Below are 14,964 nucleotides of genomic sequence, written 5' to 3'. Positions count from 1 at the left end.
TTTGCCATATGGTAATTTCACGAGTAAAGAAAGTTATTCAGGTTATTTCTTAATTGGAGTAACATTGCTTAATGACATTATATAATTTTCGGGTGTAAAAGATTATAATTCAACATCTGTGTACTCTAAAAATATTACCATATCTGTACTGCTCAATTTCCAATCTTAGCAGATAAAATCCCAGGTGTCCCTAAATATTCCAGGAAAAAAAAGCCCCAGTTTCTATCAGTAGATTGAACAAGTAGTTTACATATATTAACAAACACAAGATTCTTATGTCAGACTTCCTGGGAGGATCTGTGGGAATTTGCAGTTCTCAGTTCTGTGGGGAAGAAAGCTGACAGACCTAAGGAAGACAACCGACCTCCACAAGTTATCATTTCAGTGCCTAGAAAGTGTCTGAGGAGCTGAAGAAAGGCACCGAGTGCTCAGAGGGCCATCAAGTAGTGACAAGACTCTTCTCCGGGTAGGGCTCTGACAGCACTGCTGACCCCATGCACTTCCAGCCAACAATTCTCCATTCACCATGTTCCGTGAGCAGGAACAATCCCATCTCCCATGACTCTGGGGCCCACAACAGACCCCACAGCTGGCTTCCCGTCACAGAGTGGGAGATGGATGGAGAAAGGGCGGTGAGACTGAACACATATTGCCAACGTCCCCACATAGTCTGCTAAAGGGTCCAACAGAGGGAGACGCTTAAGGTCAGAGGAGATTGGCCCCCCTTTCTGGTCCAACTTTGGATTTTCAGAACTCTAAATCACTCGCAACCACTAAATAATTGAGAAATGTGAATAACCTCTCAGAGCGAGGCAGAAAACCAGTGTTCCTAGGCTGTGCCTGGCTGAGAGTGAGTGCAGCTGGGGGCTCCTGCATGCCCCAGGGTTCGGAGCCCTCTGATTACTGAGTTACAGCAGAATGAGCATCCTCGGACTTCAGGGATCAGCCCCAGAGCCTCAGGGAGCTTGGAAGAAATCTCCCTCAGATGCAGGGATCTCCAACGAACAAACAGAATTTGAGGCAGTGAAGCTCTCCATAAAAATGACCCCTTCCCAGGATGCTTTTACCAGAAGAGCTAGGATTTGGTGTTGATGTCTGTTGTGCAAATAGAACCCTGAAGAAAGACTACATTAAGTATCACAGCCTACACCAAGGCCTAGGGAGATATTTTTAACCATTAGAGAAAATAATATTTGCTATCCAGGGGTTTGAGATACAGAGGACATGAATTTGGAGTGCGTGTCATGTGGATTTGCAATGCTATTTATTATTGGACATCTATGGTAATTCTTCAAAGTTGGAATGGGATTATTAACACAAGACATGATATGGATAGGGGACAAAGCAAAACGGGAAATAAAAAAATAAGTCAGAAAGAACAATGTACTGAAGAGATAAAGAAAAAATAGCCTGGCTGAAATTCAAAATTAGATATACACACATTTGTTCTGCAAAGTCATAATTTTAACTCATCAACTGTTCATTCAGCACTGATTAAGTTATCTTGTGCACAGTAGGCATTAAATAGTTGTTGGGTGGATCATCTGATCCATCTCTAAGTACACCTGCTTTGAATTAGTGTAGTCATTAACTGTGGGCCTACATTCTAAAATGAACGCCAGTACATCCTCCTGGAATTGGGCAAAGTTGGTCTGGATGCCTTTAGTTTTCTACCTTGTCCCTTTTCCTACCCAACTGGCCACATGAATCTGAAAAATCTGAAGCAAGAGAAGGTTTTATGTAAAATTTAAAATAAGAGTACTTACATGGAGTATGTCAACAGTTAGCTGCTGAAAGTTCCGAGATCTCAATTCCTGCATTCGTTTGTTATTTTCTTCATATTTTTCTTCCACAAGCTTTCTGCAAATAGAAAGCAAATGTAGAAAAACAGCCACAATTTGCTAAAAGCACATCGATATCATACAGGTGAGTGTGCTCGCTGTTTCAACAGGCCAACCTGGGGTGTTGGGAAGGCAGACCAGCGGGTCTTTCTCTCACGACGATGGGTGTGCGGTGCAGCACCCACGTGATTCTCTTTTAAAGCACTGCACACAAAGGATGCTCTGGCTCCTAATTCATCCTTACAGCTCCTACAACGCAGAGAAGACAGTACTGGTCCCTGTGTGTCCTCTGCTCATGGTGACAGGGATGTGTGTCTCCAATGTGCAGCACAGTGCCAAGTGCATACTAATAACTCAATCACGGCTTTCAGGTGAACTAAACACACAAACAGGAAAACAGAGCTGCATTTCAAAGAATTTACGGAAAGGAATATGAGACCCACTGTGGAGTGAATTTTTCTCAGACACATTTACTTTGTTTCCTCAACTACAGGAGATTTGAATTTAATAGACCTGCTACAAAACTGTAAGAAAGATTTGAGTTCTGGTGATTACTTGCGTGCTAATTTATACTTAGATTGTTTTTGAAAAGTCACTAAACATCCCTGTGGTCAAATTGTCTTTCTATAAAATGGATACATCATAACCCTTCTGACAAGAGAGTCATTTTCTAGCTAAAACACATGACCACTCTCGAAACTTAGAAATAATCAAAAACAATTCAGATGCAAGTCATTCATCAAATCAAGACCAAACTTAAACAAGAAAAATATTAAATATCATGTAGAAGATCTATGATTTTCTTTTGTGTATAAAAAGGTTTCAATCTTAAAATAATATCTGAAAATGTGGATGTAAGTAATTAAATAGCCCCTGTCATGCAGGGTCTCTGGTCCCGCTCCCCACACCAGAACGCAGGATATGGTGAGGCCAAAAAGAAACACCACCCACGGAGCCATAGATAGGGGAGTCATACCACTATATTCTCGCTGGCGGCTGGTTGGAGACACAGGAAGCAGGAGCCACACGATCCACAATCTGCCATCCGCTTCTCCTCCAACCAACCGACCCCACTCGCTAGCTGAAATCCGCCGTCTGCTTCTCTGCCACCCAACCAACCAACCACCCCCCTAGCATAGCCACGGCAGTTATATTAGTGGCTAATGGCTAACCGGTAACAGCTGATGGCCAGCCAGCCACAGCGAATGGTCATCTGATTACAGCTGATGGCCATTTACTACCTGAGCCAGCACCTTTCCACATGAGGCTGAGAGCCTGGAAACTCTCTGGGACTCTGTCCCCACAGCCCCTTTCATCTGTTCCTGTCAGAGATTTAATTCTCCTTTTACCCTCAGCCAATGACATGAACCATGATAACCTGAAAATACTGCCTTTTCTGAGGTCTTAGAAACAGACTTGGCAATGGGAGTTGATGCACTGGCTCAAACAATTTATGTGAATACATTTTCTCAGTAAAACCCACACTTAGTGGTTTCCAGAAACCAACTTGTGCTGGGCTCCCAAGATCAGATTGTGTACGTATCTTCCCGACTGAACAGTGAAATGATATCACGTCGCTGGTTGAAATTGGCCATTGCAGAAGAAATTACACCACAGAAATGTGCAGACACATCAGCAGCCACTCCCCACCCAGCCCTCACCTCACAGTCCCGGCGGTGGCTGCTAAACATTACCAGCACACAATGGCCCATGAGCACTTTGAAGGAAACTTCCTATGTTTATTAAAGAAAGCATGTCTTAAGGGAAAATAATCTCACAGATTCTTATTTGGTTCATCAGGATATTCACTGTAAGTACAAGGACACCTCTAAGTCATTTTTCAGCTATGTTAACAAGGTCACAAAATGAAGAGATTTGAGTTTCAGGTCTTTCCTGTCTCTCTAGTTCTTGGTTGGGGCTACTAAGCTACCAAACAAAATTGGCAGAGGAAGAAAGAAGAAGAAAAATTAGGAAATTGGATAATCTACAACTGCAAAATCTGTCTTTGAGAAATTGGGATTCCGGGGCTCTTTGGAATTCCCTTTTTTCATGTAAATACTCCAATTACCAGAACCATCTCCCACCAGCAGCACTGGCCTGAGCACAGACTTTTCAAAGGGCTTCACTTGACAGAACAGAGCTGTTTCCAAACCAACAATTTCCTGCCAGTACGTTTTTCTCCCTATAGATCAGCTACCTCTCTTGGCAGAGGGGATGCAGCAAACATCCGGGGAATGAAGACCGGATACTGAAGTCACTTTTTCACCCTCTCACTGGGGTATGTACAGAATGCGTCAGCAACAATGAGGCTTCATTTGGAGGCTGATGGTATTTTTATCACGATCAACCTCCCTGATACTCAATCTTTCTTTCCCCACAAGAATGAAAACCTGATATGAATAACGCCTGGCATCCCATAACCATCGATGGCTCAATAACCGTCTTTTGAGGGAATGAGTGAATAACGAAACCAATGCATGTATAATGGGTACGTGCATTTTGATTTCTTGTTTTGGTTTTGTTTTTCTTCAGTAAACTCCTTTGGAGCCCTGGGAAGTGGCCCGGGGTACCCTAAGGAAAGGCAGCTTACTTCAGCTTCCTGGCTTTCTCATCAGCTGCCTGGAGCTTTCGAAGCCGCATCCTTTCTCTCGGTGTCATTTTCTGCACTTCAGAGAATGCCCGCAGCGTCTGTAGGTGGATCTTTTTTTGCCTAGAGACAATAAAGATTCCCCACACAGAACACAGTCCCAAAGATGCTCGGAAAAATTAAACAAATATTTTACAGAAGTATCATTACACGACTAAGAAGGGAAAAACATCTCGAGACAGGCCAGACAACAACTAATAAAGCCTGGGTAGGTAATGAGCCAACCAGGACTGCGGTTAATTGGCAATATTTTTCAAATTGGATTTTTGTTTAAAAGCAAATTATGTACTTTGCAAATTTCTGCTCATTTCACTGCCTATGGCTGGTTTTTATAATGTAAGACAAATTAGGATCTTGGTCATTAAGAAGTAAATAGACAGGCAGACTAATTCGACCATGTGGATAAAACACAATCTTTGGAAACAGGCAGGGTTTGAATCCCATATCCACCACTCCTTAGCTCTGTAGCCTTGGGCAAACTACCGAACTTCTCTGAGCCTCAGTCTTCTCATCAGTAAAGAAAGGCAATAGTGAGTATTATATGAGATACTGTATGTACAACGTCTAACACAAAAAGAGTATCCAAAATGATAGCATTATAATAGCTAAATTCTATGGAATATGTTTTATAGTCTAGGCTTAATGCAGTAGGTATTTTCATGGCAGCATGGCATAGTGGTGCATTGCACAGGTTGCTATTCTCTAGGTTCAAATCCTACGTGCCCTTGGGCAAGTTACTTAATGTCTTCGTGATCATTTAAAAAATAATAATAAGACTACCTACTTCATAGGGTTGTTGTGCATTTAAATGAGGTAACTCATCTAACGTTGTCATAAGGGAGCCAAGCATATGTTCGCTACCCCCAAAATGTTGGCCGATATGATTAAGAGCCCCTTTCTTTAGTTAAAGAAATGTGCTTACATTAATCATGTACTAAAAGGTCTGTAACCACGTTCTCAATGATATTTGTTTCTGTGCCTGGCTTGGTTAGGGCCCAACATTACAGAACACTGTGAGAGACACTGAGAAAACCGTAATGATTACTGTAGGCAGTTCTCATCCTTCCAGAACACTGTTCAGACCATAGCCTCCAGGGGATATGCAATTTTCAGGAATACACATCCCTTATTTTGTAAGACCAAATAGATCTCCTTAAAACATAGCCAGAGATCTTGAAAATAGCCGTGATGATTTGAAATCAATATTTCATAATGTGAAATACCACCCAAACAACTGGATTCTAGCACACTTTAATTCTAAGCAGCGTCAGGCAAACTATGTCATAATAGCAGTGCAAAATGATAACTGAAATTAGTCTAGCATTTTAAAGACAAGTTATCTACTACTCTCACATCTCTAGTTAATAAAACAAAATAAAATTAGAAGTTTCAGACTTTCTTGAAAGAATAGGTAGTAACCCAAGAAAACAAAGTTACAGGGGTGTGACTACATTATCCCCTGAGGTGTAGTCTATTTTAACTGGAGATCATGCATTAAACAAAGACTGAATACTTTTGATGGACCAGTTTCCTCAGTTTGAATGTGAAGATGGAAAACAAACATGGTGTAGTTGGGAAACTACTGGACCAAGTGTTAGAGAAGCGCTATTTGTGCTATTTGGCCTTGATGGTCAGGCTAAGGTGCTCTGCTCATGCACTGTCTTGCACAGCTCTGGGCAGGGGCTGCCATTCTCATCAAGTCCTTACAAAGTTAAATAGAGAGTTCCTTCAGAAAAATTATAGATTTGGTCTTTGTAAGTGGTGCCCCCTGGAGTTGTGTTACCGGGCTCTGCCACTCTAACGGGCCCTGTTTCTTGGGCCCAGCATAGCTGTACATGGCTGTTCTGAAGTAACCTAGTATTCTGGGTTCTTGTAAGTTACAGCATAGAAATTTTGATGAAGTAGGAGAGATAAGTTAAGCCAAGGAAATAATTATAGTTCTTTTGAAACACACATTCTCTCGTTCTTACGGATATCTCAAGAAAGTGAATTTTGGCTGATTTTCAATTATCCCAGGACTCCATAATGTTGTCTTTTAAACAGATACTCTGCCAGCTCCTGTTAAACAATCAACATGTGAAAGCATTTGATGCTTAATATGGAAGGTGCATTGGCACATATATCACTAAATGTTTGAGGTATTAATTTCTCTATATACTTACAAGGCAACTGCAGAGCTGCCCTACAGATCTGTCAGCTGTGCAGTGGTTTACACTTTTATGATTTCAATTTGCTGCCACCTGAGGCAAAGGGCCTTGGAACATCAAGTTACTGAAGCTCCTGAATTTCTTGGCAAGACTTAAGTGAATTCTAGGACACTCCATGTAGTCAGTCAGCTTAGCACTAATAGATTTTTAAAGACAAATGCATTTAATATTTATTCTCAATAGACTTTTTAAAAAACAAAGCAATTACTTACACAGCATCAATTATATGAGCAGCCTCCTTCTGACAATTCAAATTCTTGTCTTCTGGAATCATTTCAGAATATCTACACCTCAGGTGCTGATAAAAAAGAGAGAGAAAGAGAGAGAGAAACATTGACACAACTTAAGGACTCCTCTTCAGGGATGGAATGGCATAAAACTACCAGGTACCTTTTCTGATTTGCAATATTATTGACCATTTCTGGGAGCTTGAAAGCCAAACCCACTGGTAGCTATTATTCCTCCTATAAAGGGTTACAAAAAAAATTACATGGTAGCTTGTGCAAGGAGGTCCTTGGAGTCAGGCTCCCGCCTACTTCCCTCTCCAAGTTTATCTTGCACTGCCTGCTCTCTCACTTCCTGACACCCAGGCAAGGGGAGACCTTCCCTCAGCTCCAAGGACACACAAGCTCTTTCCACCTCTGGATTTGTAATGGACAATGTCCACACTCCCAGGGCTGGGACTAGGGTGAGATGAGTGAGGCACTCACCTCAGGTGCAAAATTTAAGGGACACCAAAGAACTCAGGAATTTAGATAAATACTACTTTCATGCAATATTATTAAAAAAAAAAATCAAAATTTTTCCCAAAGCCATGGAGAACACAATATAAAAAGCTGAAATAAAGACAGGATCCAAATTTGAATTTGCGCCATTCTACCTCACTTGCCTCACCCTGACTCTAGCCCTATTGGATACGATCTTTGAACTTCTGATACTCTGTTACCATGGATTTTGAGCATTGATTTGGATCTGTAAAATATTATTTATCCTGATTACTGAGTATCGATGTCCCCTTTAATCTTGCCCCAGAACAAATGCCTCACTTGCCTTGCTTTAGTCCCAGCAGATCCCCTTGGATCGCTTATACTATTTTTTGTGTGCTCATAGACCGTCTGTGGGGTTTTGATCCAACAGCCTCTTTTGATCCCTCAGACTAGGGGAGCTGGCTTTGACTATGCACAGGGAGAGCTGAAAATACCAGGGAATGTCACTACCGCCCCTCAACTGTCCTGCTTACCCCACTTCCTACCTAAGGGTTTCCCTTGGAAGCACATTCTTGCCAAAGAGCACTCTCCTCTATGTCTCCCTTCAGGGAACATGACCTAAAATCCAGGGCTTTACACCAGTTATTCCCTCTGATTCCAACATTCTTTCTCAGGATCTTTACAGGGCTGGCTGCTTCTCAGCATCTCACTGGTGTCAAAATGTCACCTACTCCTTCTTGACCAGCAAATCCTCTCCACCTGCCTTATTTTACAGCATCCTATTTGCTTTCTTGCTAGTGCTCATGAAAATTTTATAATCATTTTATTTACTTTTTCTTGGTATTGTATTCCCTTACTAGCAGTCAGGCTTTAAAAGGACAGGAGCCATATCTGTTCCTTTCATTTCTGCACCCCCAGTGTCAGCACAGTGCCAGGCACTGAGAGCACTTGGAGTCAGCATCCCGTCTCCTGTGGATTTAGAACAGGATGCTGATGAAAAAGTGTGCACATTTATGAAGGTGAATGACTGCTTTGTGGGTCCTCTGAAAGCTTTTCATAAAATTAAAGGAAACTAGCCTGAGGGATTTGTATTGTAAAAGCCTAAGAAGTTAAAAAAACAAAAACAAAACAACCCTCCTGAGAGGGTACCATTTGCTTTTCTTCTTATAATCAGAGGCAAATTCACTACATCAAAATTTCTAACTTACAGGAAAACAAAATAAACTCAATTGATAAAAAGTATAATATAATAAAGGAGTAGAATAATAAAGGCTCAGTGAAAATCCCAGATTTTACTACTAGTACTAGTAGTAGTAGTAGTACATTCTTGTCCTAGGAGGGACATATCTACAAAATGTTGAGATAAGACCTATCAACCAAGAGCTCTAGGGTGGGTATTGAGTTTAGGCGGAAAGTCACAATCCTAATGTCTGGGATACCAGGAAACCAGAATTCACACACTTTGTTTTGCATAAAGGGTGTCCTGACTAATAATTCCCCTCAGCTTAAAAAACAAAAAAACCTTGTCTCTCTTTTCTGACTGATTCTTTGGGCACCTTATTTGCACAGCATATCTTCAAGTCCTAGAATGCATATAAATCCTAATGTGTGTTTCCCAACACACCTTTCAGTTTAAATACCTGTAGTTGCTCATCGATGTAAGGGATTTTTAAAATTTCTATAGCAGATGGTCTCAGTGAAGGATTCTTGTTCAACATGCTGTGAAGTGAAAACAGAAAATTATTTTTCAGATGAACGAAAATGTAAGTACAATTTAAAATTGTTTCTCTGGCGATACATTTATTTCCATACCGTTCCATGATGGCATTCAGTTCTCTTGGATATCTCTTAGGGAGAGAAGGAGTGTCGCCTTCAACAATTTTTAAAACAATAGACAAGAAATTGGAGCCAAAGAATGCATGATTCATGCAGCACATCTCATATAAAATGCATGCCAGAGACCTGAAGACAAAGCCAAAGAATTTAAATAAAGGATAAAAGTCCTTTTAAATCTGATCATCAAACAAAACCCCAGATTTGTTAGGGCATCGGTTATGAGGCACCAACATCCACTTCAGTTTGTTTTAAAGCCTCAGTTCCATGATGTTCTGTTCCATTTAAATCCATGTTTACTAAGAAAAGGAAAAAGTGAAAGAAGAAAGCACAAAATGTAAGCCTGAATGACCACTTTTGTCAAAGGAGAGCAAACAAACCAATAGGAATATGGCTGCACACAGTAGGGACCTAATAAATATTTGATCAATGCAGTAAGGAATTTTTGAATTAACCTTTAAGAAGGAAAAGTAGAATGCAGCTAAATATCATCTTCCTAAAGCAGTTTTGTTTATGTTAACTATGCAAAACAAAATTTTAATTTATCAGCTTCCTTCTAATGTGTATCCAAGCATTTTAAAAGGAAAAGCATTTTTTTTATTAGTTTCTGAATAGAATCCATTTGCAAGTAGGATGGAAGAGCAGCTCACATTAAAATGTATAATTCTTCCTCCGGGGTTATGAAACAGAATATTAAAATTCTAGAGCAGTCCAACACTGATTTGGATTAGCCATGCAAATCAGTAACTTCTAAAGCAGCAGAATAGTCTTTTAAATAAGTATGTCATTTAGAAAACTAAAGGGGAAATTTCTGCCTGAACTTAGTACTAAGAAAGAACTGTACTTCTGAATAATGGATTACTTTAAATCTTATAGGTATTTTGAACTATGTACCCAGCCAGGTTTTCCTTTTCATGTTACTTTCTTGAAATATCAAAATAAATTCACAATGACCTTATGTAAGTTGTGTTTTATGTAACTTTTAACTCTGCCCACTTTCTCATAAAAGGCAGGGTATGTATAAATAAATACAAACAGGAATACTAGCATTTTAATTATTTTGTGGGTGTTCATGAAAACGTATATTTGTAAGAGAATTCTGGATATATACACCGAGAATGTTTCTGCTCCAGTAAATAATAACACTAAAAATTTCCAACTGATTGGTACTTTATATATTACAAAGCACATTCATCTATATCTCAACAGAGCCTCATAACTTCACAGTGAAACAGAGTCAATATTATGTAATTTTTTCCATTTTATACATGAGGAAACTGGCTCAGAAAAATTAAATGACTTGCCCAATTTCATAAGGTATTTTTCTTTCCAAATTCTGGGCTATTTCCATTACAGAATGCTACAAAGAATGGAGATTGGGAGAAACCACATGATATTGAGTACAACAACAAGGTCAATATAAACATTATAAATTATGAACATTATTTGAAGCTCAATAAATTTTGCATTCATCTATAAGACTATTAAATGGTATGCTGTATAGTAGCATATATTTATATTTCTATACCAAAAAACTTTCCTTCAATAAAGGTGAAATAAAGACATTTCAGACAAACAAAAACTGAGAGAATTCATTGCCAGCATGACAGCACTAAAAAATGTTCTAATGGGAAAAAAATCTGAGACAGAAACAAAGAATTCAAGAAGGAATGATGAACACTATAAAGAATAATCCTGTGACTATGTATAAGTCAGTATTAACTGTATAAAACAATATTAAAATATATTGTGGGGTTTAAAATTTATGTAGAATAAAATTTCATGACAAAAATAATACAAAAGATGTAAGAGGGTAAGTTAACTTAAAGTATTTCAAGATTCTGCCATTATTGGAAAAGTGGTAAAACTGAACTATAATAAGTCAAGGATGCATGTTTAAATTGCTAGGGTTATTACCAAAAGAATAGTAAAATAATGTATAACTGACAAGTGAATAACAAGTTACTAGAGGGAAAAAAAATCACATAAAATTTTAAACCAAAAGAAAGCAAGAAAGGAGAGAAAAAGAAACATAAAACAAGTGGTATATATCGAAAGCAAATAATAAGATGACAAATAAAAATAGAGTAATTGTATTAAACAAATTGACAATATTTCAATTAAAAAGACTCTTAGGCTGGGTAAAAAATTATATGCTGCTCACGAAACAAACCATAAAATAATAATACAGCAATTCATAGAAAGAGATATACCATGCAAATACTTATCAAAATATTACTGGTATAGCTATACTAGTATCAGACAAAGAGGACTTAAAGGCAAGAACCACTACGAAGATTAAGATGGTGAAATAATAAAGAAATCAAACCACTAAGAACATATAATAATTCTAAAACCCAATAACAGTTTGTGTGTGTGTGTGAAACAAAAATTGACACAATTAATAGAAAAAAATAGATAAATTCACAATAATAGTGAAAGATTTTAACGTACCTCTTTCAATAGCTGATAGAACAGACAGACAAAAAAAATCAATAAGGATAGAGAAAATCTAAACATAATGACCAAAACAGAATAATTGACAAGTTAATGTAAATGGATCCCAATAATGAAAGAATTCAGATTCTTTTCAATGGTACATGGGAACATTTTCCAAAATTGACCATACTCGGGGTCATAAAACAAGTCTCAACGGAGTTCAAGGATTAAAAACTCCAGAGCATATTCTATGACCACAGTGAAATTAAGCTAGACATTAATAACAGAAAGAGAAAGAAACCCACAAAATCCAGCTACTTGAAAATTTAAAAATACACATCTAAATATCCCTAGTAAAATAAAAAATTCCAACGGAAATTATAAAATATTGTTACCTGAATGTTAATAAAGGTACAAAATACCAACACTTATTGAATGCAGCTAAAATAAATTATTATGGCAAAATTAAAAGTATTAAATGCATATATTCACAAAGAAAAAGGCTTTAAACATCTATTATTTAAGTCAGCTTGAAAAGATAGAAAAAAGAACAGCAAATCAAATCAGGAAAGATTAAAGAAAGAAATTAAAAAAGTGGAAATTAATGAAACAGAAACAAACAATAAAAATAAAATCAGTAAAGACTAATAAACTTAATAAACCTCTAGCAAGACTGATCAAGAAAACAAGAAGAAAAAAACACAGCAGATTAACAATAATGGGAATGGAAAAGTGTATAGCACAAGTATTAGACTCCACAAGTATTAGAAAGTATTCAGATGACATTATAAACATATTTTTTCCCGAATAAATTTGGCAAATGGGGTAAAATGAAAGTCTTACAAAATATAACCTACCAAATTGATACAAGAATAGAAAATCTGAATAATCCTCTATTTATTAAACAGAAGTAAGTAATTATTTAAAATAATAATTTAAAAACATTTTAAAAGCTTATCACTTGGAAAACACCAGGGCCAGATGGCTTTACTGGCAAATTCTTCCAAACATTTAAGTAATAAAGAACACCAATATTAATAAATGTCATCATTTTATAAAGTTAGCATAATTTTGATAGTAAAATATAACGAGGATATTACAGGAAAGGAAAAGCATAGGCAGATTTTTTTTTATGAACATAGATTCAAAAAATCCAAATACACATAATAAAATAGAATATGATGACATATTAAAAAGATAATATATCATGACCAAGCAGATTTTATTTCAGGAATACAGAGTTGACTTAATATTTGAAAATCAATCAATGGAATGTACTTCACTATAGAAGAAAATAAAAAAAATCTATCATCTTAATAAATGCAGAGAAAAAGCATCTAATGAAATTCAAAACTCATTTGTGTTTTTAAAAAGAAGAAAGCTCTTACACCCTGGGAATGGAAGGAAACTTCCTTAACTGGATTTTTAAAGCTATAAAAAATACAGTAAATATTATGCTTACTGGTGAAATATTGATAGTTTATGGTTTTATTTTGAGATTCAGAACAAGATATGGATGCTTACTATCACTATTTCTATTGGATATTGTAATGTATGTGCTACCCAGAACAATAAGGCCAGAAAAAGTTTAAAAATATATACATGAAGAATAGAAAAGAAGACATTAAACTGTCATTAAGCATTTCAATATGATGGTAGACATAAAAGGTCATTTCTATAAGCCTGCAACAAACATATTTAAAAAATAAAATTAAAGTGTCATTAACATTAACATCACACAATGTCAAATACTTAGGAATAAATCCAATGAGAGATGTGCAAGACCCTACACTGTAAACTACAACACATTGCTAAGAGAAATTAAAGAAGACCTAAAAAAAAGGAGGGGGGTAGAGAAGGATAGATCCACATTCATACATGGGAAGATTCAGTACTACAAAGAAGTCATTTTTTTTCCAGAATGATCTATAGACCCAGTGCAATATCAATCAAAATCTTAGCAGATGTTTTTGCGGTAATTAGCAGGCTGATTCTAAAATTGGTATAGAAATGCAGAAGAGACTGGGGTAGCCAAGGCCACTGAAGAACAAATTTGGAGGTCTATAACCAAATAGCAAGATTTATTAAAATGTTATTATTACTCATGAAAATGTGATATTGGCAAAGAAAAAAAAAACAGACCAACAGAACAAAACAGAGGGCTCAAAAATAGATCCACACATATTCAATCACTTGATTAATACAAGTTATACTGTAGTATAATGGAGAAAAAATATAATGTTTTTAACAAGTTATGCTGGGCCGTTGAATTTCCAAATGGAAAATAATGTATGTGGACTCTTATCTGACAACATAAACATGCATAAAAATCAATTATAGGTAGATCTAACTGTGAAAAATACACTCATAAAAGCTTTTAAAAGAAAACAGGAGAATATCTTCCTGATCTTGGGCTAAGCAAAGACATCTTAAACAAAATGTAGAAAGCACTAACAATATAGTTACAGACTGATAAAATGGACTTCATTCAAATTATGAATTTCTACTCATGAAAAGACTCCCTTAGGAAAGTAAAAAGGAAACTACAGAGTGGGAGAAGACAATTTAAATAATTAATTAATTAATTAATTAATTAATTAAATTTAATTAGTTGATTAAAACTGCCACAAATCAATAAGAAAAAGGAGATAATCCAATAGAAAAATGGGTAAAAGACTTAAAGAGACACTAAATGGCCCCAAATTATGGGAAGATGTTTAACATTATTAGTCATCAGAGAAATGCAAATTAAAACCACAGTGCAGAAACACTCTACACTCAATAGAATGGTTAAAATGAAAAAGATAATACCAAGTCAGTACCTGTTATAGCATAAAAAAATTTTCTTAAACAAAAAGAGAGGGGGCACTATAGATTACCAGTAAAATATAATCATAAAATTGAACCAAATGCTTTTACCAGTGTGGATGTGTGTGAAATATTTGTGTGCAATGAACTGCCCGATATACTTACTTATTTTCCCCAAAAAAGAGTCTAATTACGACTTCAAGAATGTTTTCTTGTACTGACAAAATATTAGAGCTACAAGGGACTATCAACATTTGCTAATTCCAAACTCTTATTGTATCGATGAGGAAACCAAAACTCAGAAAGAGAAAGTAATTTGTCCAGAAAGGTGCCATGTTAGAACAGCTTGTTTGATTTGGGCATCAGTTCTCATTCAATAGTTTTTTAAAATGTTTTCTAAAAAATTCACATTGACTACACCCTGCTATATAACCTAATGTACATATAATTTGAACACTGAAAAAAGAAATGAAACTCACAGG

General features: G+C 36.7%; 1 protein-coding gene across 6 annotated transcripts in view; it reads right to left on the bottom strand.

The window, feature by feature from the left end:
• Positions 1-14,964, bottom strand: part of NEK11 (NIMA related kinase 11) — a 203,233-nt gene that overhangs the window by 106,536 nt on the left and 81,733 nt on the right. For 5 of the 6 annotated variants that reach the window (XM_033132582.1, XM_033132583.1, XM_033132585.1 and 2 more), the window contains exons 7-11: positions 9,215-9,364; positions 9,043-9,121; positions 6,908-6,993; positions 4,432-4,551; positions 1,767-1,860 (exon numbers count right to left, since the gene is read on the bottom strand). In XM_033132582.1, the coding sequence (XP_032988473.1) occupies positions 1,767-1,860; positions 4,432-4,551; positions 6,908-6,993; positions 9,043-9,121; positions 9,215-9,364 (529 nt within the window). The remainder of the gene's footprint in view (positions 1-1,766; positions 1,861-4,431; positions 4,552-6,907; positions 6,994-9,042; positions 9,122-9,214; positions 9,365-14,964) is intronic. The other variant, XM_033132584.1, reaches the window with a different exon arrangement.

Source organism: Rhinolophus ferrumequinum, chromosome 17 (genome assembly GCF_004115265.2).
Source record: "Rhinolophus ferrumequinum isolate MPI-CBG mRhiFer1 chromosome 17, mRhiFer1_v1.p, whole genome shotgun sequence".
Lineage (NCBI taxonomy): Eukaryota > Metazoa > Chordata > Mammalia > Chiroptera > Rhinolophidae > Rhinolophus > Rhinolophus ferrumequinum.
The sequence above is the reverse complement of the archived record's forward strand: the minus strand, read 5'-3'. Positions and strand labels throughout refer to the sequence as shown.